Source organism: Lynx rufus, unplaced genomic scaffold (assembly GCF_022079265.1).
Source record: "Lynx rufus isolate CCGP_SWC_20201006 ecotype Redwood Valley unplaced genomic scaffold, mLynRuf1.p SCAF_54, whole genome shotgun sequence".
In the NCBI taxonomy this organism is placed as follows: domain Eukaryota; kingdom Metazoa; phylum Chordata; class Mammalia; order Carnivora; family Felidae; genus Lynx; species Lynx rufus.
Genome location: NW_025814872.1, coordinates 80,548 through 103,433, shown reverse-complemented (window position 1 = coordinate 103,433; position 22,886 = coordinate 80,548). Strand labels below are relative to the sequence as shown.

Sequence of the window (22,886 nt, the reverse complement as noted above, 5' to 3'; positions counted from 1 at the left end):
CCGGGAGAAAGGAGAACTGAGTACTAGCTGAGCCTCTGAGGGGCTGCTCTGGGTCCCCACTGGGAGGAATCTCCAGGAAACTGGGTGTCCTGGGGGACGGGCTCTGAGCACCCCACTAAGGCTCAGAGACTGGGGTACCCAGGGAGGGTTGCCGAGGCCCTCTATGTATTGGAGAGGAGATGCCTCCTGGTTTCTCTGGGGCTCAGGGTCTGGGGAGGGAGAAGTTGGGTCCCCACTGGGGTTCAGAACAGGTCAGAACTCCTTCTGGGTCTCAGAAAGGCAGTAGGACGCTCCTCCCCAACATTCACAGAAGGGGGCTGTAGAGTGCCGGCTGGGCTTCAGAGAAGGGGCGGGCGACCTGCTGGAAACCAGGAGAAGGGAGTGGGTGTCTCCCCGGCCATTCGGGGAAGAGAGGTCAGAGAAAGTCTCCCTGGGTCTCAGAGAGGGGACTGCTGGCTCAGAGACATAATGGGGTCCGGAGAAGGGGGCTGGGGGACGCCCCCGGGGCTCAGGAGGGGGCCTGGGGTCCCAATCCGGGTCAGGAGGAGGGGCTGTGGTCCCCCGCAGCGGCTCAGGAAACAGGGACGCAATCCCCCCCCCCCCGGGGTTCAAAGGACCACGGGGACCCGGAAGGGACTCGGCGTCCCTTCGGGATCACTCGGCTCCCCCTCCCCCGGGCTCCCAGGGCCGGCGGGGCCAGGACCGCTCCAGGCTCAGCTCCAGGCCCGCCGCCCCCCTCAGGCCTCCCGCCCCGGGCTCCCGGGCAGGGCCCCGTCTCGCTCTCCTGCCTCCGCGCCGCGCCGGCCCCAGCTCCGCGCCGCCTCCCAGCCGGCCTGTCCTGCACGCCACCGCCTGCTCGGCCCGGACGCGCCGCTGCGCTCGCTCCGGCCTCGGCCCCAGCCACCCACCCCCTCGCCCTCCCGGGCTATTTCAGGCTCGACCCGTAAATAACACCCGCACCTGTCGCCCAGCGCCTGTTGCCATAGGGACCCCGGGTATTTTAAGGGGACGCGGGGGGAGGCGGGAGGCTGTCCCGGGAGGAGGGCCTAGGGGCGGGGTCCTGACCCGGCTGGAGCCTGGGGGGACTTTTACCCCCTTAAGGGGCAAGCGTCTGAGCCGCGGGTCCCATCTCCAGGGTGGCCGGAGAGGGAGCGGGCCTGGCTGGGAATCTTAATTGCTGGGTCTGAGGGAGGAGGGGCCGGGGGGCTGGACTCCTGGGCCTGAGGGAGGAGGGGCTGGAGGCCAGGACTCCTGGGTCTGAGGGAGGAGGGGTTGGGCGCAGGACTCCTGGGTCCGAGGGAGGAGGGGCTGGAGGCCTGGACTCCTGGGTCTGAGAGAGGTGGGGGCAGGGGGGGGGGGCGCCAGGACTCCAGGATCTGAGGGAAGAGGGGCTGGGGGTCAGGACTCCTGGGTCTGAGGGAGGAGAAGCTGGGGGTCAGGACTGCTGGGTCTGAGGGAGGAGGGGCTGGAGGCCAGGACTCCAGGATCTGAGGGAAGAGGGGCTGGAGGCCAGGACTCCTGGGTCTGAGAGAGGAGGGGTTGGGCGCAGGACTCCTGGGTCCGAGGGAAGAGGGGCTGGGGGCCTGGACTCCTGGGTCTGAGAGAGGTGGGGGCAGGGGGGGGCGCCAGGACTCCAGGATCTGAGGGAAGAGGGGCTGGAGGCCAGGACTCCTGGGTCTGAGAGAGGAGGGGTTGGGCGCAGGACTCCTGGGTCCGAGGGAAGAGGGGCTGGGGGCCTGGACTCCTGGGTCTGAGAGAGGTGGGGGCGGGGGGGGGGGCGCCAGGACTCCAGGATCTGAGGGAAGAGGGGCTGCGGGTCAGGACTCCTGGGTCTGAGGGAGGAGAAGCTGGGGGTCAGGACTGCTGGGTCTGAGGGAGGAGGGGCTGGGGGCCAGGACACCTGGGCCTGAAGGAGGATGGGGCTGGGGGCCAGGACTCCGAGGTCTGAGGGAGGAGCCTGAACCCCTGGGGCAGAAGGCTGGGGCCCAGCTCCCTGGATCTTGATGGATAGAGCTGATTCTGGTGCTGGTTGTCTTCAACTCCCCAGAAGCGAAAAGGGCTGGGTGTCAGAGGCACTGGAACCAGAGCCACAGTCCTCATCATTGAGTTTATTAGACAGGGCACCCCCGGGGGACCTTCCATGCAGTTTCAGGTCCCCCAGGGGCCAGGACGGGGACAGCCATGTGGAATGGCAGCAGGGCCTGATCTTCACCCCTTCACCCCCTCCCTCAGCCCTTCTGCGCACAGGCCAGGTGGGACCCACCTTTCACCAACTCCTTGGTCCGTGGCTGGTTGCTCTGGTGCACCCTGGCCCTATCTGTCCACCCTGCTCTGGACGCTCACAGCGCCCTGTGCTGCTTGTATTGGAGCATGAGTCACTCTGGTGTGATTGTGTGTGTCTGTGTCTGGCTCTCCCACCAGGCTGGGGCAGGGGCGGGGTACAGGAGGAACTCAGCTCCGTGTCCTCAAGACCTCCCAGCCCAGGGCTGGGTGCACAGAGGCCTCAGATGTGCATTAGGTGATTGGATGAGTGGATGGACAGATGCAGGGAGGAATGGATGGATGCAGGGATGGATGGAGGGACAGAGGGATGGATGGAGGGAGGGAGGGAGGGAGGGTGGGAGGGGAGGGAGGGAGGGATGGAAGGATGCAAGGAAGGGTGGATGGATGGAAGGATGGAGGGAGGGAGGGATGGAGGGAGGGAGGAGGGCAGGATGATGGAAGGGTGGATGGAGGGAGGGATGGAGGGATGGAAGGATGGATGGAGGGAGAGAAGGATGGATGGATGGAAGGGTGGATGGATGGAGGGAGCAATGGATGGATGGATAGAAGGGTAGATGCATGGAAGGATGGAGGGAGGGAGGGAGGAAGGGTGGATGGATGGAAGGATGGAAGGAGGGAGGGAGGGATGGAAGGGTGGATGGATGCAGGGATGGATGGATGGATGAAGTGAGATGGTGACACACAGGCATGTCCTCCCAAGCTGTGCCCCATCAGGGAACAACTCCCTCTGCCTTCTCATTGGCCTGGCCACCTGTCTCCTGACCTGCAACTCGGAGATTACGCTGCCTGGCACCTGGAAGGCCCAGAAGTCCTTAACTGAGTTCCACCTGCTGCTTCCTTCCCCTCACTGGGTTTCCCCTGGGCCTTGACAGGGCCGAGAGGGGAACCAGAGCATTCTGAGCAGACACAGCCGGTGAGGCATGTCTGTCTGTCCTGCCTGAATCCATCTTCCCCTCCTGGCCCACCTCCCACCATCCTGCATCTTGCGTGCTCTAAGTTTATTTCAGAGTGTATTTTTCTGTTTTCCATCCCCTTGCCCTCTTTTCCCAGAAAGGGTATGAACTTTCTTTGGTATAAAAGCTCTTATTATTTTCATGCCAAGAAGATGGGCTTCTCCCCGCCCCACACACACTGCCACCAAGCAGAGCTCCGGTCCCTACCAGTGCTCTGAGATGACCTCTTACCAGGTCAGACCTAGCAGTCCCCTTCTTGGCTCAGTTCTCAGCATGTCTGGCCACTTCCTCCTGGCCTCCGCCTACCTTATCGTCACCCCTTGTGGCTCCCTTTGCTACATCCTCTTCTTCCCTGATGCAGATGTCCCTGAGTCACTAGCCAGGGTCACCTCTCTGTCCACCTTCTCCCCCTGGGTCACCTCATCCAGCCCCATGGCTTTCAATATCTCCTATATGCTGACGTTTCCAAAACTTATATTTCTAGCCATGGCCTCTCCCCCAGGCTTGCATATCCAACTGGTTACCGGATACCCAGACTTGGGTTTCTGGCAGGCATCTCCAACTTGACAGGTCCAAAGAAGGACGCTTGGTCCCTACCACCCAAATTCTGATTCCTTGCCCCCGGGGGAGGGGGGGGGGGCCCTTCTAGGCAACAAACCACAGCATCATGTAATCTGCGCAAGCCCAATTAAGAGTTCCTCTTTCTGGGGCGCCTGGGTGACTCAGTCAGTTAAGTGTCCACTCTTGGGTTCAGCTCAGGTCATGACGTCACGGCTCATGAGTTTGAGCCCCTCATTGAGCTCTGCGCTGACAGTGCGGAGCTGCTTGGGATTCTCTCTCTTTCTCTCTCTCTCTGTCCCTCCCCTGCTTGCTCTATGTCTCAAAATAAATAAACTTAAAAAAAAAAAAAGAGTCCCTCTTTCTGTCAGTCTGACTTCTCATTCCTTCTTCGTCCTGCTACATTCGCATCCCTCCCCACCACTGTGGGCTCTACCTGCAAAATCCGGGCCCCATTCCTCCGTTTCTCTCTGTCCTCACTGACGCCACTTTGGTCCAGGCCATTGTCAGCCTCAGCTGGACAAGGACAACGGTCCCTAACTCCTTGTTTCCACGTTTCATTCCTAAATCTATTCTCAGCACAACCATGCCGTTCTGTTCTGTTGTTGTTGTTGTTAAAAATAAAAGTATGATGTCATGCATGTGCTCAAAACCCTCTGAAGGCCTCCCGTGAAGTGTAGAATAAATGCAGATTTCTTCGCTGGACTACTAGACCCTACATGCTGGGCGCCCAGCCTACGCTCTGACCTCACCCGGATTTGCTCAACCCTGTTAATCTGCCTGCCGGGGGGGGGGGGAGGGGGGCTCCTCCCAAACCTGTACCCCCCCACCTCAGCTTCTGTGCTGCCTTTGGTGGCCCAAATGCTTGTCCCGTCCCGTATCTGTCCAAACGTAGGGCTCCCCAGGGGAGCCGGACTTTGAGTGCCCACCAGCACATTCCTTAGGCCTAGCCTGGGTCTAGAACAGGTTGGTGCTCAATAAATACTTCTTGAATCCTGAAGACAAAACCAAAGACATGGGTCATTCCCGTCCTGTCCGCTGTGCAAGCTTCCAAGTCTCCACGCTTCCTTCTGGGCATGTCTCTGGATACTTCTCTGTAGATCCACCTCCCCATCTCTGTGTGGTTTTGTGTGTCTGAGACATCTCTCCTCTCCAGGTCACCCTCAGTGTCAACTTTCCCTCATCCTTCCTTCCCCTGCCCCCTCCCCCACTTCTCTCTCCTCCCCCCCTTCTGCCCATCTTCCACCTCTTTCTCGCTCTAGGTTTGGCCTTTGGACCTAGACTCCACTGCGCCCTAACCAGGCCTTCCTCCTCCCACCAAACTCTCTTTTGACTCCACCTCTCCCTGCCCTTCTCTCCATGCATCTTCCCTACACTCAGTTCTCCTCTGACTCTTGCTAACTTGTATTCCTTTCCCCACACTCTCCACCCTCTCTCCCTGGAACTGTCCCCAGGGAGTTCCTCCCTGGCCCTCTGCCCTCCAGGCTCTTCCTCTTTCTAGTCTACCCACTACCCACAAGGCCGTCCTCTGCCCTCCAGGCTCCCGCTCTTTCTAGTCTATCCACTACCCACAAGGCGCCTGAGGGGAACTCCCAACACCCAGCCTGATTCTGTCCCTCCTTTGCTCTGCCCCTTTCTGCTGCCTCACTTCGTCATCGTCATCAGGACAGAGGCTGCCCCTGGGCACCACCAATTACCACCCCCTCCCCATTTGTGTCCGCGTCTGGCTTCCCACAAGACTGGGGGGGCCTTAGAGGGCAGGGCAGGGTCTGAAGCATCTCCAACCCCCAGCATCGTCCTGCACAGGGCCTGCCACACAGGAGACCTTGGGAGATATTCACTGAGCAAAGGAAGGGACATCCACTAAGCGCCAAGTGCCTCCTGCATCGTCCATAGCCTTCAAATGCATCCCCCTGCACCCCCACAGCCCTTGCTCAGCTCACCGGCCACATCCCATAGCACCAGCCTCCTGTTCACCCCTTTCCCGAGTGGCTCCTTCTCACACCCACGTCCAGTCCTGCCCTTCTGCTGCTCAAAGCTGTCCCCCGTCTCCCCACTACCCTCAGAATAAAGCCCAAACCCCGCAGCCTGGAACTCCAGCACTTCTGACTCTGGTTTCTAGCTGCTTCTCTGACCTAACCACCACCACCACCACCACCCCCGTCCTCCAGCATCCCAGATCTCTGAGCCCTGTCCCCAGTACAGCATGCTATGTCGCCCCCCTGGCCTTTGCATGAGTCACCCCCTTCATCCCTTGGCAGATTCCTACTCATCCTTTTTAAACCTAGGCTGGGACTTATGTTCTCCAGGAAGTCTCCCTGAGTACAGCCCACTCCTGGGATTTGGTCACTCTGTTCTCCCCACTGTGGTCCCTGTCACAGGACCCATCACCCTGCGTGGATTGCAGTTTTTGACGACTCCTCCTTGAGAGCAAGGAGAGGGTCTGTTTCATCTGGGGCAATCCTGATTCCAACATACTGCCTGGTGTGTTCGCAGAGGCACAGAAATGTCAATGAGTGAATGGCTGAATTAATGAATGAATGAAACACAAATGTCTAAATTGCACCAGACACCATGCCTGTGCTTCAGTATTTTGTGTGATTATCTGCGTCCTCCCAGGAGTGTGAGTTTCAAGGGCCAGTGCCTGTGTTTGATGCTGAATTTCAGCCTGTCTCTGCCTCTCACTCTCCTCTTTGAGTTCCTGCCTCCCTTTTGTACTCCATTCATGTTATGCTCCCTTTGAAAGCCATTCCAGGGCCCCCTGCTGCCCTCAGACTAAAATCCAAACTCCTGACGTAACTTCTGAGGCCCTGGGCACTCTGGCTCTGTTTACATCTCTGGCATCATCTTGGCCCATCTGCATCCAGCTCACTATGCCGGAGCCCTCCCTTAAGCTCTTCCTGCCCCAGGGCCTTGGCATATGCTGTTCTCTGGCTGCCACACTTCCAGCCTCACCTGGCTGGCTTCCTGTCATCCTTTCAATGTCAGCTAAAATATCTCTTCCTTTTAAACTGGGTTACCCATCCCTGACAGAACATTTTGTAGCATTTCAGACTTCTCCTGTGTCCTAACTGTACCTTGCTGCTTGTACACACAGTTCTTTGATTAACGTCTGTCTCCTGCACAAGATGCAAACTCTGTGAGGACGCTGGGGAGACCCTGTCTGTCTTCCTCCTTTCTGTAGCCTCAGCATCTGGCACAACGCCTAGTGCTTAGGTGCACAAATAAATTTCGGATAATGAATGAACCAGTCACTCTGATCGCCTGTTTATGTTCCCTCTCCAGCGCCTTCCTGGTACACAACAGGCACTTAATAAACCCTTGTGGAATAATGAATGAAAAAATGAATGAATGCCCACATCCACTCCTCGTTACTTTGCCTTTCTGCCTGCCTTCTCTTTGCCTTTCTATCTCTTTACAAAGGGCATATATATAGTTTGTAGGTATAACTATATATTCGTGTGTTATGGGCCCCTCTCCAGGAGTTGGGCCGGGCTGGGCTGGGAGTCCCTCCCTCCCCCACCGCCCCGCCCCCACATGCACACAGCAAAACATTAAAAAGAAAACATCTCAAAACTGCAAAAAAACTCCACAGCCCTCCCCCCGCCCCAACCCACAAAAAAAAGTAAATAAATAAAACACGACGCCCCCTCCCGACGGCTCCCTCCCTCAGGGTCCCCGATCGGAAGGCGGGGCGCGGGGAGGGCCACGCAGTTCTCCAGCGCGCTCGCGGGGAGGGGGGGCGCCCCCGCCCCACCCCGGCAGCCTCGTTGCACGCGCGCCCGCGCACGCGCCCCGGACACGCCCCCTCGGCGCCCCCCGGCGCGCCCCTACACCGGCGTGGTTTTCCTGTTGAGCGTGTTGGTGTTGGAGGCGGCGGCCTCCTTGGCCAGGGTCCCGGGGGCTGGCGCCGCGGGCGCAGGCGGGGCGGGCGCGGGCGCGGCGGGCGGCCCGGTGACCGTGACCGTGACCCCGCCGCCCGCCTCCTTGGGGAAGGCATTGTGCAGCGTGAGGAAGCCGGGCGCCCCCCCGCGGTCCCGCTCGGCGCCCGCCCCGCCGCCGCCGCCCGCGCCCGCCGCCGCGCCGCCGTACGCCCCGCCGGCTCCGCCACCGCCGCCGCCGCCGCCGGCCCCCGCCAGCCCCGCGGCCACGCTGCCCTTGGACGGGTCGCGGCTGAGAGTGTACATGGAGATGTCCGTGGAGGCGAAGCCCGGGCCCCCGGCGCCGCCGGGAGACGCGTCCCGCGACGGCGACGGCTCGCTGGAGCGGGAGCTAGAGCGGGAGCGGCGGCGGTAGCGGAAGCGGTAACTGGGCAGACGGAGGATGGCCGAGGGGCCGCTCCCGCCACTGCCGCCCGCGCCCCCGCCGGCCTTGAGCAGGTCCGAGCGAGACTGGCAGTGCGCCTCGCGGCTGCGCTCGATGTAGATGTTGACGGCCAGCACGCCGATCACCTCGGCCAGGATGAACGACAGCCCGCCGAAGTAGAAGGACCAGCCGTACGAGTAGTGGTTCTTCTTCTCCTCGTCCCGCTTCGGACCCGGCTCGCCCGCGTTGGCCGAGATGTACACGATCACGCCGATGATGTTGCTCAGGCCTGGGCGGGGACGGTCAGACGGGAGCCTGGAGGCCACCCCCGGCCCCGCCCCCGCCCCGCCCCGCCCGTCCCAGCCCGGCCCCAGGTGCCCTGAACTCATCCAGGGCTGCCCCGGGCCCCGCCCCGGCTGGTCTAAGCTCCACCCCCGGACGGTGTAGGCTCCGCTCTAAGTGCTCCCTGTCCCGTCCCAGGTGCCCTGAACTCCTCCTGAGCTGCCCAGGCCCCGGAAATCGTCTGGTCTAAGCTCCACCCCCTGGAGGTATAGGCCCCGCCCCAAGTGCCCCCTGTCACGCCCCAGACGGCCCCTTCCAGTCCCAAGTGCTGTAAACTCCTCCCCACCTGGCCCAGGCCCCGCCTCAAGTGCTCCCTATCCTTACCCACCAGTCCCAGCCCCGCCCCAGGTTCCCGGAATTCCAACCCAGCTGGCTCAGGCCCCGCCCCTTCTGGCCTAAGCTCCACCCCCAGGCGGCGTAAGCCCTGCCCCAAATGCTCCCTGTCCTGACCCGGACGGTCCATGTCCTGTCCCAGGTTTCTAAATTCCTCCCCGGCTAGCCCATGTTCCACCCCGCATTGGTCTAAGACCCACGCCCCGGTGGTGTAGGCCCCCTCCCCAAATGCTCCCTATCCCGCACTGGACGGTTCCTGTCCCGTCCCAGGTGCCCTGAACTCCTCCCAAGCTGGCCCAGGCTCCGCCCCGCGCTGGTCTAAGCTCCACCCCCAGGTGGCATAGGCCCCGCCCTAGATAGTCCTCGCCCTATCCCAGGTGTCCTACACTCCAACCAAGAGGTGCAGACCCCGCCCAGGCGGACCTAAGTCCCACCCCAGGGCGGTGTAGGCCCCGCCCCTGTTGGTCTAAGTCCCATCCCCTGGAGGTGTAGGCCCCACCCCGAATAGTCCCTGCCCCGTCCCAGGTCCTCTAAACTTCCGCCTGCCCCAGCTAACCCAGGCCCTGCCCCAAAACAGCCTAGTCTGGACCACGCCCCAGCCCCACGGCCCTAGGCGGTTCAGGCCCTGGCTGGCCGGAGTCCTGTCACAAACCGTCTAAACTCCTCCCGAGTTGATCTAGGGCCCACCCCTAGAGGGCCGAACTCCCAGCTAGCCCAGGCCCTGCTCAGTCTGGTCTAAACCCTGCCCGTGATGAGGTGATCCCAGCCTGTGTTTACAGGCCCTACCCTGGCTGGTCTAACTCTACCCTTAACGTTATAAAGCTGGGTTTTCTCTTGGGCCCTATGCTCCTTTAAACTCTGTTAATGAGGTACTTCTGCCTGATTCTCTAGGCCCGGTACCTTGCTGATGCAAACTCTTCATGGTATTAACCCAGACTGGTTATCTAGGCTAGGACCTCCCCCTGCTGGTCTAAAATTCGCCTTTACTAGAGCACGTTCACACACACCCACCCACCCGTCTACCCTAAGCCCGCCTCCAACTTGTCAAACCCCGCCCCCTGCGGGTCCCCTCTTACGCCTGGCCCCCGCCTTTCTAGTCTTCTGGCTCAAAAGCAGATCTTGACCCACCGCCAAAGCACACCCTGCTCTTTATGCTAAATCCTTCCCCTTCTCCGAATTCTGCCCCCTGGAATTTCCGAGCACTACTCATTTCATGTAGAAAAGCGGGGGAGGGAGGAGGGAGAGGAGCGTGGGGAGCCTCACTCCAAGTTGGTCCGGATGGTTTTCCAGCACCAGCCTCTTCTTGGATCCACCAAGGTCCACGAGGCCCCGCCCCCTAAAGCAGGTTCCTCCCCCTCTATCTGCAGCCAAATTACTTTCTCCCGGTCCCTCCCAGTCCTCGGATGCCAGCCCCACCCACCAACCCCCAAGATCCCGACCGTCTCAAGGCCCCACCCCCTTCACCAAGCCCCGCCCCTTCCGTCTCCATAACCGCGCGGGTTTTGGAACCTAAACTCCCGGCAATCCCGATTACGCGCTAGACACCTGTCAGTGCTGGGTTGTTCCCCTCCCCCCCATCCCGAAGACAGCGCTAAGGCGACACCTACCTTGCCCAGCGGGTGGCGATGGAGCTTAGGAAGAGCCTAGGAAGGCTCTAGGCCCCCACAGGCGCCTGGGGCAGGGTGGCTTTGCAAACGCGCCGGCACACACACACACGCGCGCCCGCACACACGCGCACACGTGTGCGCGCGCGCAGGTGGGCCGCCCCAGCCGGCCGCCCCCTCCCTCTGCCTCTCACCTGCTGCCACGAACAGGATCCCTGCGCCCAGAATGATGTTCCTCTTGGATTTGTAGACCCGGGAGGCCGCCACGCACACGCCCCCGAGCAGCAGCAGGATGGCGCTGAGGATGGGAAAGATGCTGGAGGCCCGGACGACTCCTGCGAGGGAAAGGAGGGGAGAGAGAGGGTGGGGAGCCAGGGAGTCAGATGCGGCCCTTTGCTCCCCTCACCAGTTTTCGTCTCCGCTTCTCTCGCTGGAATCCTCCCATTCTCTCTCTGCCTGTGTTCTGATTATTTCGTTTTTTGTTTCATTCTCTCTCCCCTTTAAAATTTCTCTATTTCTCCCGCCTTTTTCTTCGTCCTTTTCTTCCTCGGGCTATTTTTCTCTCTCCTGGCGTGTTTATTTTTCTTTTTCCTTTCTCAGTATCACTCTCCCTCTCTCTGAACTTCTCTGTGACCCCTCTCTCTTTCTCTCTTTGCCCTCCTTCTCTGCGTATTTCTTTCCTTTCTCCAGATCTATCAAATCTCTTAATATCTTATCCACCACCCCTCCCTTTCTGCCTGGCTTCATGTCCCTCTTTGGGTTCCCCTCCTTTCCTCCTCTTCTGTGTCACCCCCATGCTTCTGCTTGGCTCCATCTATTGCTCCGGTCTCCGCTTGTGTGTGTCTGTCTGTCTGTCTGTCTTTCTCTCTGCAGTCTTTCCCACCCACCCTCCAAACCCCAGCAAACGGATTTTGCGATTTCTGAGCTGGCTGAGGCCGCAGCCAATCATAATTCAGGATTTGCCGCGTTCTCGGCGTAGCTACCAATCGCATCACCGGCTTCCCCAGCCTGCTCGAGAGAGTGGCCAGTCCGCGCCGCAGATTGCCTCACGGCCCAGGGCGCACTGGCCAATCCCAGCCCAGACACCGACAGCCAGTCACAGAGCAGTGTTGCCAAGGGCGCCGAGCAGCAAGGCGGCCAATCCCCTCCCAGGATCCATCAGCCCGCCTCGAGGTGAGAGGAGGGGGCGGGAGAGGGATCACTGAGCCAATAGGGAGCCAGAGGATCTCAGCATCTGGATTTGGATTGGCTGACAAGTTCATCTCCGCGTGTCGATCTAAGTGCCGCTCCCCAGCCCCCTCTCCGCTCTCTAGGCGCCCCTCCCCGTCCCAGCAGCGCCCCCACTCTGACCCAGACCCCCACGTACGGAGCAGATACTCCGCGCTGTCATGGTCGTAGTCCGTGTCCTCCGGGAAATGGTTGATCTTCACGCAGACACCTCTTTTCAACCCTGGAGGGGGATGGGGGTGATGGTGGGGGGTGTACTTAAGAGTTGGGGGAACTCCCCTGTGAGAGACGACCCCCTCTTCCCCAAATCCCTTCTTCCTTCTGGGCCTATTGAGAGACAGGACATCCTGGCTCCTGGGCCTGTCAGCGTCTGGGACAAACTTTAAACCTCTCTGGCCTCGGTTTTCCCACCAAAAAAGAAAAAGAAAGAAAAACCCACGCAACACTCGCTAAAAGGCCACAAGGACCCTTGCCCTGTAACCCGAGCTAGGACACTCAACCTCTCTGGCCTTCTGCCTACCCCTAAGAAAGAAGGTGCTGGTTTCGGCAATGTCAAGGCGCTCTGCAACTCTGAACTCGACGGGTCTGAAAATGCGTGAGAAAACCAAGGAGGGCACAGAAGGCGAGGACTACATTTCCCATGAGGCTCCATGGAGTCTTAAATCCAATTGTGAACGCTCAGCCCCAGTGGATCATGGGAGTTGTAGTCTCTTCTGTTCTGCCTCTAGAGAAAGGGATTCCGAGCCTCTTACCTGGAATCCTTGGGAAGTTGGAGCGGCTGGAGCAAGTAGAGGCATTCGAGGAGGTATGCCTCTAGACGTCATGCAGTCTTACCCCCTTCTTCCATCCCAGACTCCTCATCCTCACACCCTTTGGGGACCCGTCTTCCCTCTCACTTTGGGGACGGTTCCTATTCTACTACCTCTAGCACACAGCTGGAGATTGATATGTAAGTATAAATATAAATACACTTAGTTTCCTCGATTCTCCAGGCTCCTTGCAACCTCCAGGCCTTTGCCCATGCTGTGGATTCCGTTCACATTCTTCACTGATGAAAAACTTACCCTGCAAGTGGGAGGCTCACAGGGTACCTGTTTGAGGAAGCTCTCCCTGTGAGCGCGCCCGCCTCCTACCAAAGTTGGGTCAGTCTCCCCCTCCAGGAGAGCGGAGTTCCTCCGGGAACAGCGCCCTGCGGTACCCCTCCCCCTCCCCCCCCTTTTTTTTTTGGCATGCATAGGGTTCATTTATGAGCTCCTTCCTCAGCAAACTGGGAGTTTCTGCAGGGGGAAAGCATGGGGTCTGATTCCTCGTGTGTCCCTAGCATTGCCTGGCACAAAGGAGGCCTCAAGAAATGGGTGTTGAATGAATGAATGAAATTATGAATGAATATAAGGATAGCAGAAGGGAAGGCTGGAGGCAGAAGATGGCAGGGAATGGAGATAAAGGAAAGGATTGAGAAGAAGGAATATAAGGCAGTGAGTAATTCCACTAATCGCTAACACTTGCTAAATGCTTCCTAGGTGGATTAACTCATCCGGAGCTCCCGAGAGTCCTATGAAATAGATAATGTTATTGGTGCTGGGCAGTGGCCAAACGTTGGGAATTGGAGCCACGCTGCTTGATAATGAAACCCGACGCCGTCGTGTCCTTATTCTGTGACCTTGTTGGTATTACTGAGGCCAATTGGCTTCAACCCTTTCACCTATAAAGAGGGGATGATAGGACCTATGTCATGGGGTTGTTGTGAGGATTGAATCCAGGTAAAGAGATTTAGCACTTTGCATAGAACATAATTAAGTGCTCAGTTGATATCAGTCGATATACCCATTGTCCAGATGAGGAAGCAGAGACACAGAAAGGATTCATCAATTCACAGCTGATGGGGGGAGGGGTGGAAGCAGAATTAAAACACACAGCAGTTTGCCCTACTGGAATATAGGCTATGGGCTGTTCACTACTGTATCCCGAGCATCTACAACAATGCCTAGCACTTAGTAGGTGCTTAATAAATGTTTTTATGAAAGAATGATTGAATGGGCCCAAGCACTTGAAAAGAGGCTCCACATCACTCATCATTAGGGGAATGCAAATCAAAACCACAATGAGATACCACATCATACTCCTTAGGATGGTTACTATTTAAAACAAAAAAAAAGTAAAACAGAAAATAAGCGTTGGTGAGGATGAGAAATTGGAATCCTTGTGCACTGTTGGTGGGGGTGTAAGATGTTGCAGTTGCTACAGAAAAGAGTATGGAGATTCCTCAAAAGGTGAAAAACGATATCACTATATGACCCAGCAATTCCACTTCTGGGTGTAGACTCAAGAGAATTAGAAGGCAGGGTCTCTAAGAAATACGTTCACACCCATATTCACAACAGCCAAAAACAACCCAAGTGTCCACTGACAAATGAATGGATAAACAGAATGTGATCTCTACGTATAATGGAATATCATTCAGCCTTAAAAAGTAAGGGAATTCTGACATGTGTTGCCACATGGATGGACCTTGAGGACATTACGCTGAGTGAGACAAACCAGTCATAAAAATACAAATATTTGTACGATTCAATTTATATGAGGTCCCTAGAGGAGTCAGATTCATAGAGACAGAAGGTAGGATGGTGGGTTCCGGGGGCTGGGGGAGGGGGGATGGGGAGTTCTTTAATGGGAACGGTTTCATTTTGCAAGATGGAAAGAGTTCTGGAGAATGGGTGCACAGCCATGTGAGCGTACTTAACACTAACTGTACTCTACGCCTGAAAACAGTTATGATGCTACTGTTTAATGTTATGTTTTGTTATGTTATATTTTACCACAATTTTTTTTAAAAAGGAATGAATGATTGATTGATTATATACCTCTCAAGCGCAAGTCTTATCAATATTGATAAGTCTTATCAATATTGATATTACATCAATAATTGATTGATTATATATATTGTTATGTTTTGTTATCTTATATTTTACCACAATTTTTTTTAAAAAAGGAATGACGGGGTGCCTGGGTGGCTCAGTTGGTTAAGCGGCCAACTTCACCTCAGGTCATGATCTCGCGCTCCGTGAGTTCGAGCCCCGCGTCGGGCTCTGTGCTGACTGCTCAGAGCCTGGAGCCTGTTTCGGATTCTGTGTCTCCCTCTCTCTGACCCTCCCCCATTCATGCTCTGTCTCTCTCTGTCTCAAAAATAAATAAATGTTAAAAACAAATTTTTTTAAAATAAAAAAGGAATGAATGATTGATTGATTATATACCTCTCAAGCGCAAGTCTTATCCATCAGCCCATGCATTATGGTGTGGTAGGTAAGACTGTGGGTTCAAGTTCTCTCCTTTTCTTGAATGGGATCACATCACTTCTCTCAAAACATGAATCATAATTAATTAATTAATCATAGACCCTCTCAACAGATTCGTGATGACAGCAGTAATGATAACTAGTAGTTACTGAGGGCTAACCACACACCAGGCACCTGTCCAAGCATCTGACAGGTATTGACGCACGCGATAATTATGACTGGTCCCAGGGCTACTGGACAGTAACGATATCCCCACTTTACAGATGAGAAAACTGAGGCACAGAGTGGAAGAAGTTGCTCGGTCCCATGTAGATGGTAAATCATGGGGAGGAGATTAAGTGCAGCTGAACTTCAGGGGCAGACGTATTTAAGGCAGGGGAGCATGGTGACTGTGGTGGCCAGGAGCACGGACTCTGGACTCACATTCCCTGGGCGGCCACTTCCCAGCTGTGTGGCTTTTGGGCACTTGAATGCCCCTGAGTCTCAGCCTCCTCCTATGGAAAATGAGGACAATGATATGACCTCATAGGGTTTGAAAAGTGTTCAGTGAAATACAGAGTTGAGTGCAGAATACAGGGGGCTGTGCAGCATGCCTCTGTGTATCATCTGACCTGACGGGGCTGAGCCAGGAGGTTTCATGTGCAGGGATGGCAGTGATGTGTCCCTGGGTCCCCCCAGAGTCTGCCTAGCACAGACCTGGGTGGGGTGGGTGTAAAAGGGCTGGGTGCTGCAGTGAGGACGTGTGGGGATGTGGGCTCCAGCCTGCTCTGACCCTCACATGTTGGGTGGCCATGTGGCTGACTCACTTCCCTTTCTGGCCATCAGCGTCCTCCTCTGACAAACTCGAATGGTAATAATACCTTCCCCCCTTGGCACAATTAGCAGAATTCGGTGAGATAAGGCGTGAAAAGTGCTGAACACAGGGGCTTCAGATAACCTGCTCCAATAAATGGAGCTGTGGGTCCATTGAGTCCTGACAGGTGGCTTTTGGGCACCAGAAACGTGGCAACTGAGGTGAGGTGTGAACATAAAATACGCACCAAATTTCAGACTTAGTATTAAAAAAAAGCATAATATTCCATCAATAATACTTTATATTGCTTACATATTAAAGTGATAATATTTTGGCTATGCTCGCTTAAATAAAACATATTATTAACCTTTATATTGATTTATTATAAATTTATAATTTCTATTTTTTAAATTATATTCATTGACCCTTCTCCCTTTTCCTTGGTTGAATGTAGCTCCTGGAAAAATTTAAGTCATATATGCATTTCTGTTGGGTAGTGCTGGATCAGAGGCTGGGGCTTCTGGGTCATCAAGGAAGGGGAAGGGGGGCCTCAGGGCAGTCACCTGAATCCTGAATAATAATTAGAAGAAGAACTACAACAAAATGAAATGACATAATCTAGCCCTTACTCTGTGCCTGCCGGCCTTTTAAGTGCTTTACAATGGTAGCTCACTGAATCCCTCTGAAATCCCTATGGGTTGGGGGAGGGAGACTGTTCCAATCCCCATTTCACAGATGATGGAAAGGAGGAACAGAGAGGTTAAATATCTGGCCCTGGGTCACCTTGCCGTGCATGGCAGACAGGAGGTAAACACAATGAGCCTGGTCCTAAAGTCTGCAATCCTTGGTCACTCCATCTACCGCATCTGTCGGGGAGACTCACAGGGACACGGGAATGAGACCCCAAGTCGCCGGGGAAGACGGTGCCTTCAGGAGGCAATGGCTCAGGGGGTTCGCTTTCTACATTCCCAGGTCCCCGATGGGCTGGAGGCTGATGGATGCGTTGTTCTGTTCTCCTAGGAGATAAACCAGACCTGGGTTCAAATCCAGACTCTAGTGCATACTGGTCGTGTGACCTTGGGAAAGCCACTCGGCTTTCTCTGAGCCTTAGCTGCCATTTCTAGAAGGTGGAGATAACAGGAGTCCGTATGAAACAGGCTTATCGTGGGATTTCAGCGACCAATAAATGAGAGTTACAGTAATAAAGCCAGCCTTCGTCTACACCCTCCTTAAGACACTTGGACACTTGCTTTGGTTTCCAGGACACCCGCTTACCTCATCTTCCCCAAACCTCCACGGCCCCTGCTTCCTGGGCTCCTTCGCAGGTGCTCTCATCTCTGTTAACAGTGGGCTAGCTCAGGCTGCAGCCCTCAGCTAATTGGTTTGTTTCCCTCCTCATTCTCTAGGTGACCTCATCCATCCATATGCAATGACCCCCTCCCATTTATATCTCCCGCCCAGACTGTCCCCTGAACTCTGGCCTCCTCAGCCATATCACTAACAACCTAGACCAGGGGTCAGCAAACCACAACCTAAGGGTCAAACCCAGCCTGCCAAAGCCAGTGAAACAATGGGTTTTATGCTTTCTGAGCGATTGAAAAAAAATACATATATCAGAGGAGGCTATCTCGTGGCACGTGAGAAAGATATGAAAATTCAGAAGCCGGTGTCCGTGCACGAGTTTAACTGGAACGTGGTCTCGCTCCTTCACTCGCGAGTGGCTGTCACAGGGACCGGAGGGTCCACAGACCCTAAAATGCTGACTGTATGGCACTTTTCTATGCTTGCCCCTGTCCCAGGTGATGGCTCTAGTAGGCATCCTAAATTTAGCGTGGCCAACACAGCTCATGATATTGCTCCTCACAATAAATTAGATCAGAGACGATAAAATAAACGAAACAAAACCCCCGCTGTTCCACCCTTTGGGTGTCCCCCCCCACCCCCACCCCCCGCATCCCTCCCCGTTCTCAGTCTCCCACAGCCTTGGGAGCAGTGACTCTCAACTAGGGGTGAATTTATTCCTAGACCAGAGACAGTTGACAATTTGGGTTGTCACGACTTGGGGACTGCTCCTGGCATGGAGAATGTGGAGGCCAGGGTGCCGCTAAGCAGGACGGCCCCCACAACACGGAGCGATCCACACCAAAGTGTCAACAGTGCTGAGGTTGGGAGATGCCGTTTTAGAGACTCCTCTCTCTCTCTCTCTCTCTCTCTCTCTCTCTCTCTCTCACATCCTACAGCCACCGTGCCACCGCTTTAGCTTTGGGACACGCTCTGAATTCAAATCACTTCTTCAACTCCACGGCTCCCCCTCCAGAAAAACCCCCTCCCGTTCCCCCTCTTGCCTGCCTGTGCGCCTTTCGTCTCTCAGTGTAAGTCAGTTCTTGTTTCTCCTCTGCTCAGGAACCCTGGTCCCAGGACCTAGAACTCGGGAGACAGGGTCTGTTGTCTCTTCAATTGCCCCATCACGTCCCCTTCACTCACTCTGCCGGTGACCACACACACAGGCTCCCACCTCAGGGCCTTTGCACTGGCTGTATCTTTCCTCCGGAGAGCCACGCGGCTCTATCTCTCACTTCCTTTAGACCTCCACTCCGGGGTCACCTGCTCGGCGAAGCCCGACCTAGTCTCCTCACCTGCAACTTCCCGTAAGTGTCCTAACACATTCCATCCCCGCCTCTGTCCCCCTTAGCACTGAGTGCCATCTAATACCCTAAAACTTTTGCTTACTTATCTTTCTGATTATTTGCCTGTCGTTCTGGAACATAACACATACAAATCCAGGGATCTTTTGTTTTCCACTGCTGTAGCCCCAGAATCAAGAACAGTGCCTGGCACATAGTATAAAGTCAATAAACATTGGTCGTTGGACGGATGAGCGAATGAATGAATGAATGAATGGTAGTTTTACTATATGCCATACACTGTCCTAGGGTTTCAGGATGCCAACTTCCACATGTGGCTGGTGCCTGGTGCTTGGTCAGACCAGTGAAAGGACATGGACGGCACACCTGGTCTGAAGGAGCGCGTGCCGCTTGGGCTGGCCCACCGTGGCCCCCGCACAACGAGGCTGCACAACGTCCACTGGTTCAAACAAAGCTGGAAATCAGATTTCCAACGTGAAGTCTCCCTATTTTTAAACGTTGGCAACTGATTCAGATTTGGGTTTCAGTTTTAAATGCTTGGCACACCAGACAAAGCTTATCTGCACATCACTTCCCTTAGACCTGAGTTCTCTTGGTTCTGTCCCCCATCACAGCTGGGCGACCTTGGGCAAGTGGCTTAACCTCTCTGAGCCTCAGTCCCCTCATCCCCCAACGGGAGGGTGCACCTGCCTCGCAGAATTAAACGACGGACCATTGCGCTGCACTCCTCGCTCACGCAGAAGGAGAGCTGTGAGGCTCAGGGGGGTGAACAGACAGCGATCACAGGGGACAGACACACGGTGGGGCATAGTGGGCTGGTGGGGCATGGTGGGCCGGGACCCCAGGTCTCCTGCCTACCCAGCCCCCACCCCCAGCGCCTCTGTGTTCTGCAAAGCTGAGTGGGAGGCAGAGGGCCCAGAGCACGCAGAGCAGGACCCAAAGACACAGCAGAGATGGAGACTGGAGGACGCAGTGGCCTTAGGGTCCAGAAATGGGGCCTGGGAGGAGGAGGAAGAGGAAGCGGGTGTGGCGGAGTGGGCATGAAACAGAGCAGTGTGGAGAACAGAGGAGGCCGCGGGCCAGGATGGGAGGTTGGCGGAAACCCTAAGGGCGAGAGGCAGGCAGGGCCGGAGTCTGCAGGAGGTGGGGGGAGCCGAGGGTCAGGAGCTCTGACCTGATGGGGCACGACCCACCCACCGTGACGCCTGGGGGACAGCGGAGGAAGAAGGGGCAAGGCGGTGGGGGTGTGGAGAGAGGCGCAGGGGCACGGGGAGGATGGTGGGGGGTGGGGGGAGGAGGTGAGACTGCCCAGGAGAGGGACGGAGGCTCCACACACCGGGTGGGGGGCAAGCGAGGAGGAATTGCAGAGGGCGCAGCGGAGGAAGGAGGCAGAGGGAGGGACGGGAAGGGGCAGGAGGGTGTGTGGGGGGGGATGCAGGCCGGGATCCCAGCAGGGAGGGCGGGCGCGCGGGCGCCCACCGCGCAGGGGAGAGGTCCGGAGGAGGGGAGGAGGGGCGCGAGGCGGCCCCCCCCCCACATACCCTACCTTCCAGGCAGCATATCCTCCAGAGCCCCGAGTGGGTGAGGCCGCCGGGGTCCTTCTTCTCCGAGGAGCCGCTGCCCCCGCGGTGGGCCGGCGCGTCGTCGCCGGCCGTGAGGTTGGTGGTGTTGCAGATGAACGCGCGCGTGTACAGCCAGTAGTCGGTGCTGATGGCGATGGTCATGAGGCCGAAGGCCGCGAAGGCGCCCACCGTGGTCAGCACCACCTGCACCCCCTTCTCGCACCACAGGCCCCTCTCCTCGTTCCAGCGCTTCAGCGACTCCAGTTTGACCACGGGCAGCCGGGGGGCCGTGGGCCACCACCGGGGCAGCGGGGGCGGGGCCGTGCCGGCGGCTGGGTGGGGGGCACAGCGCAGGCAGAAGTGGGGGCCCGGGGCCGGCCGGGCTGGACTGGGGGGGGGGGCGGCGAGGAGGAGGCGCGCGCCGGGGAGGGGGTCAGAGGGCGGCCATGGTCGCCGGCTGGGGGGGGGGGGGGCGGGGAGCAGATACGGGATTAGTGGAGAGGCACGGTACCTCCCCCACCGCCGCCCCCACCCCACAGAGCACCCCCCACTATTTCCCGGGGGCCGGAGAAACTCCTGCCACCGTGGTTCCCACTGCCTCCCTTTTCTCTGAAAAAGTCTCCCTCCTCCCGGGGCAGTCTTCCCACTTAATCCCACTGGGAGAAGTCGCCCCCACCCCCACCACAGTTCCTGCCACTGTACATCCTCCCGGGCCCTCCCGCTCCAACCCCCCCCCCACACCCCTTCCCCCGTCCTCACCTTCCTCAGAGGCCAAGCCACCCCGCACTTTAGCCCCTGGGCTCCCCCCTCCAGAGGAACCCCTCTCCCCTTTCTCCCTCATGTCCTACAAGACCCACATCACCATCCTTGTCTCGTGCAGTGCTGCCCGGCTCCCCAAGTCCCCTGAAAGTTTCACCTCCTCACCTACTGCGTCCTCTACTCAAGAAAAATAAACCTCTCCATCTCTCAGCTAAAAAAACAAACAAACAAACAAACAAAAACCCAACCTCTTCCCAACTAACCCTCGCTGTTTGCACAACTGAGAACCACAGGATGACCACCACTGCCACCCTCGCCCCCCGCAGTCTCTCCTGCATGGGAACCCGCTTCCCCACTCAGACCCCTGCGTCTCTGGACCAAGCTTCTCAACCCCGATCCCTCAGTCGCACCTGGAAATCACCAAAGGATCTTAGACACCAGGATACCGGTGCCCCACCTGAACCCCACCTGAGCAATCCCCATTTCACTGGTCTGGGGTGTGGCCCTGAGCATCTAGTTTTTAAAAGGTCCCCTGGGGGGATTCTCGTGGGCAGTCAACACCTCGCACCGGACCGACACCTCCCCCCCACACACACACACACTCCTTTTGCTTAAAGAAGTCTTTGAGTCTGGCCCCTACTGTCTCTACAACTTAGGCAAACTCATCAGTGCCATCACTTTCTCCTCCTCCATTAAGAAAAATTTCCTCCATGGGCTCCACGGAGGAGTACTCAGGAATTCTCCCCCCAGACCCCCAGTCCCTCTCCATTCAGGAATGGCTCAGTGTTTGGCCTGAGCTCCCACTGCTGTCCAGGGAACTCCCTGCCCCCTCTGCCCAGCTTCTCCCCCCACCCCACTCCTCTGCCCCTTCCACCATCTCCCACTGCCTGAAAATCCCCTGACTATACCCCTTGCTGCCGGTTATCTTTATCACACCAATGAACCCCCCCCAACTCTACATCTCCCCAATTCACTTGGACCTCCTACTCTCCTCACTTACAGGAACCTCTTCCCCCTTCCCTGACTTCTCTCACATCATCAAGAATCCCCTTCCTCCACCAACATCTCATCTACTCAGGAAAATTCCCTAGATGAGTCCTCACCAACTTCCCTTCTTGGGACACCCCCCCCCCCACACACACACCCTTTCACCTGTGCAGGGACATGCTGTATAGATAGCTCTACTTTCTTCCAAATTTACATGGACCACCCGCCCCCCGCATAGTCAGTACCCCTTAGAAAAATTTCATCCACGAGGCTACAACTCTCTTTTAGTTACACATAACTGTCCACTCTGCAACCCCCATGTCTGTTCATTCCCCCCCAGGCACAGCATGCCCACCACCATACCCCCAGCCCTCCCTTCCAGGCAAGCGACCCTAACCCCCTTCCACCACTCACTGTTTCCTAGACTTCTTCCCCAAACCCCCAGTTACAGTTAAGAGCCTGGGAGCCAACAGGAGAAAACAGAAGAAACCCTGGGTCCTAGCATCAGGGTGACCTTGGCCTTTTCCACCCCCATCAGCTGGCCCCGCCTGGGTCTGCTCTTAGGAGGGGCTACTGAAAAAGGTTGTCTATGGGGGGTGTCTCCATGGCAACTGGGCCTAGTGCCCCACACGAGTGTTCCCTCCCCCACCTCCACTCAGCTGCCCACACGAAGCCCCTACCGTCCCCTCCATCAGCCCACTGGACACTCATGGCCCCCAGCCCCTGTCCTTGGTTCTGGCCCCCTCCTTCCTCTCCAGATGGATGCCGAGTTTCCTCTTATCTACTGGCTCCTTCTCCCCCATCTGTGCCCCTCACCACCAGCACCACCACCTCAACTGTCCTAGCAAATCTCTGCTTCCCCCCCGGAGTGATCCCATGACCCCGAAGTGTACCCCTCCCCCAGCTGGGCCCCCCACAACCCAGGATCAGCAGGGGATGGAAACGGGGTAAGTGAGGGAAATTCTCCCATCAAAAAAAGATTTGAAGATCTTTTCATTCTGTCGATTTGAGGGGCAATCTGTTTGGTTTTAGGGACTCTTCCTTTAGTCCATCTGTCAACGGCAGCAAAGGAGGAGGGAGCAGGGGACCCCCAATTCTAAAGCTTCCGGATATGACAGGGGTCAACAGCCCTTCTCCCTCTGAAGGGGCTGGCTCCTTCCTCCAGAATTAGGGGGGTCACAGAACCTTCCTTGTACATCCACCCACCTCCGATTAATAAAAAGATCTGTCTCACCTCTGTTA

At 56.9% G+C, this 22,886-nt stretch overlaps 1 protein-coding gene across 1 annotated transcript; it reads right to left on the bottom strand.

Moving 5' to 3' along the window:
- Positions 1-7,624: 7,624 nt before the first annotated feature.
- On the bottom strand, positions 7,625-20,156 carry CACNG8 (calcium voltage-gated channel auxiliary subunit gamma 8). Its single transcript, XM_047101014.1, has 4 exons — positions 19,883-20,156; positions 11,745-11,828; positions 10,573-10,713; positions 7,625-8,388 (listed from the first exon to the last, which is right to left on the bottom strand). Exons 1-4 carry the CDS (start codon positions 20,058-20,060, stop codon positions 7,625-7,627), a joined length of 1,167 nt encoding a protein of 388 aa, XP_046956970.1. The 5' UTR covers positions 20,061-20,156.
- Between the last annotated feature and the right edge of the window lie 2,730 nt (positions 20,157-22,886).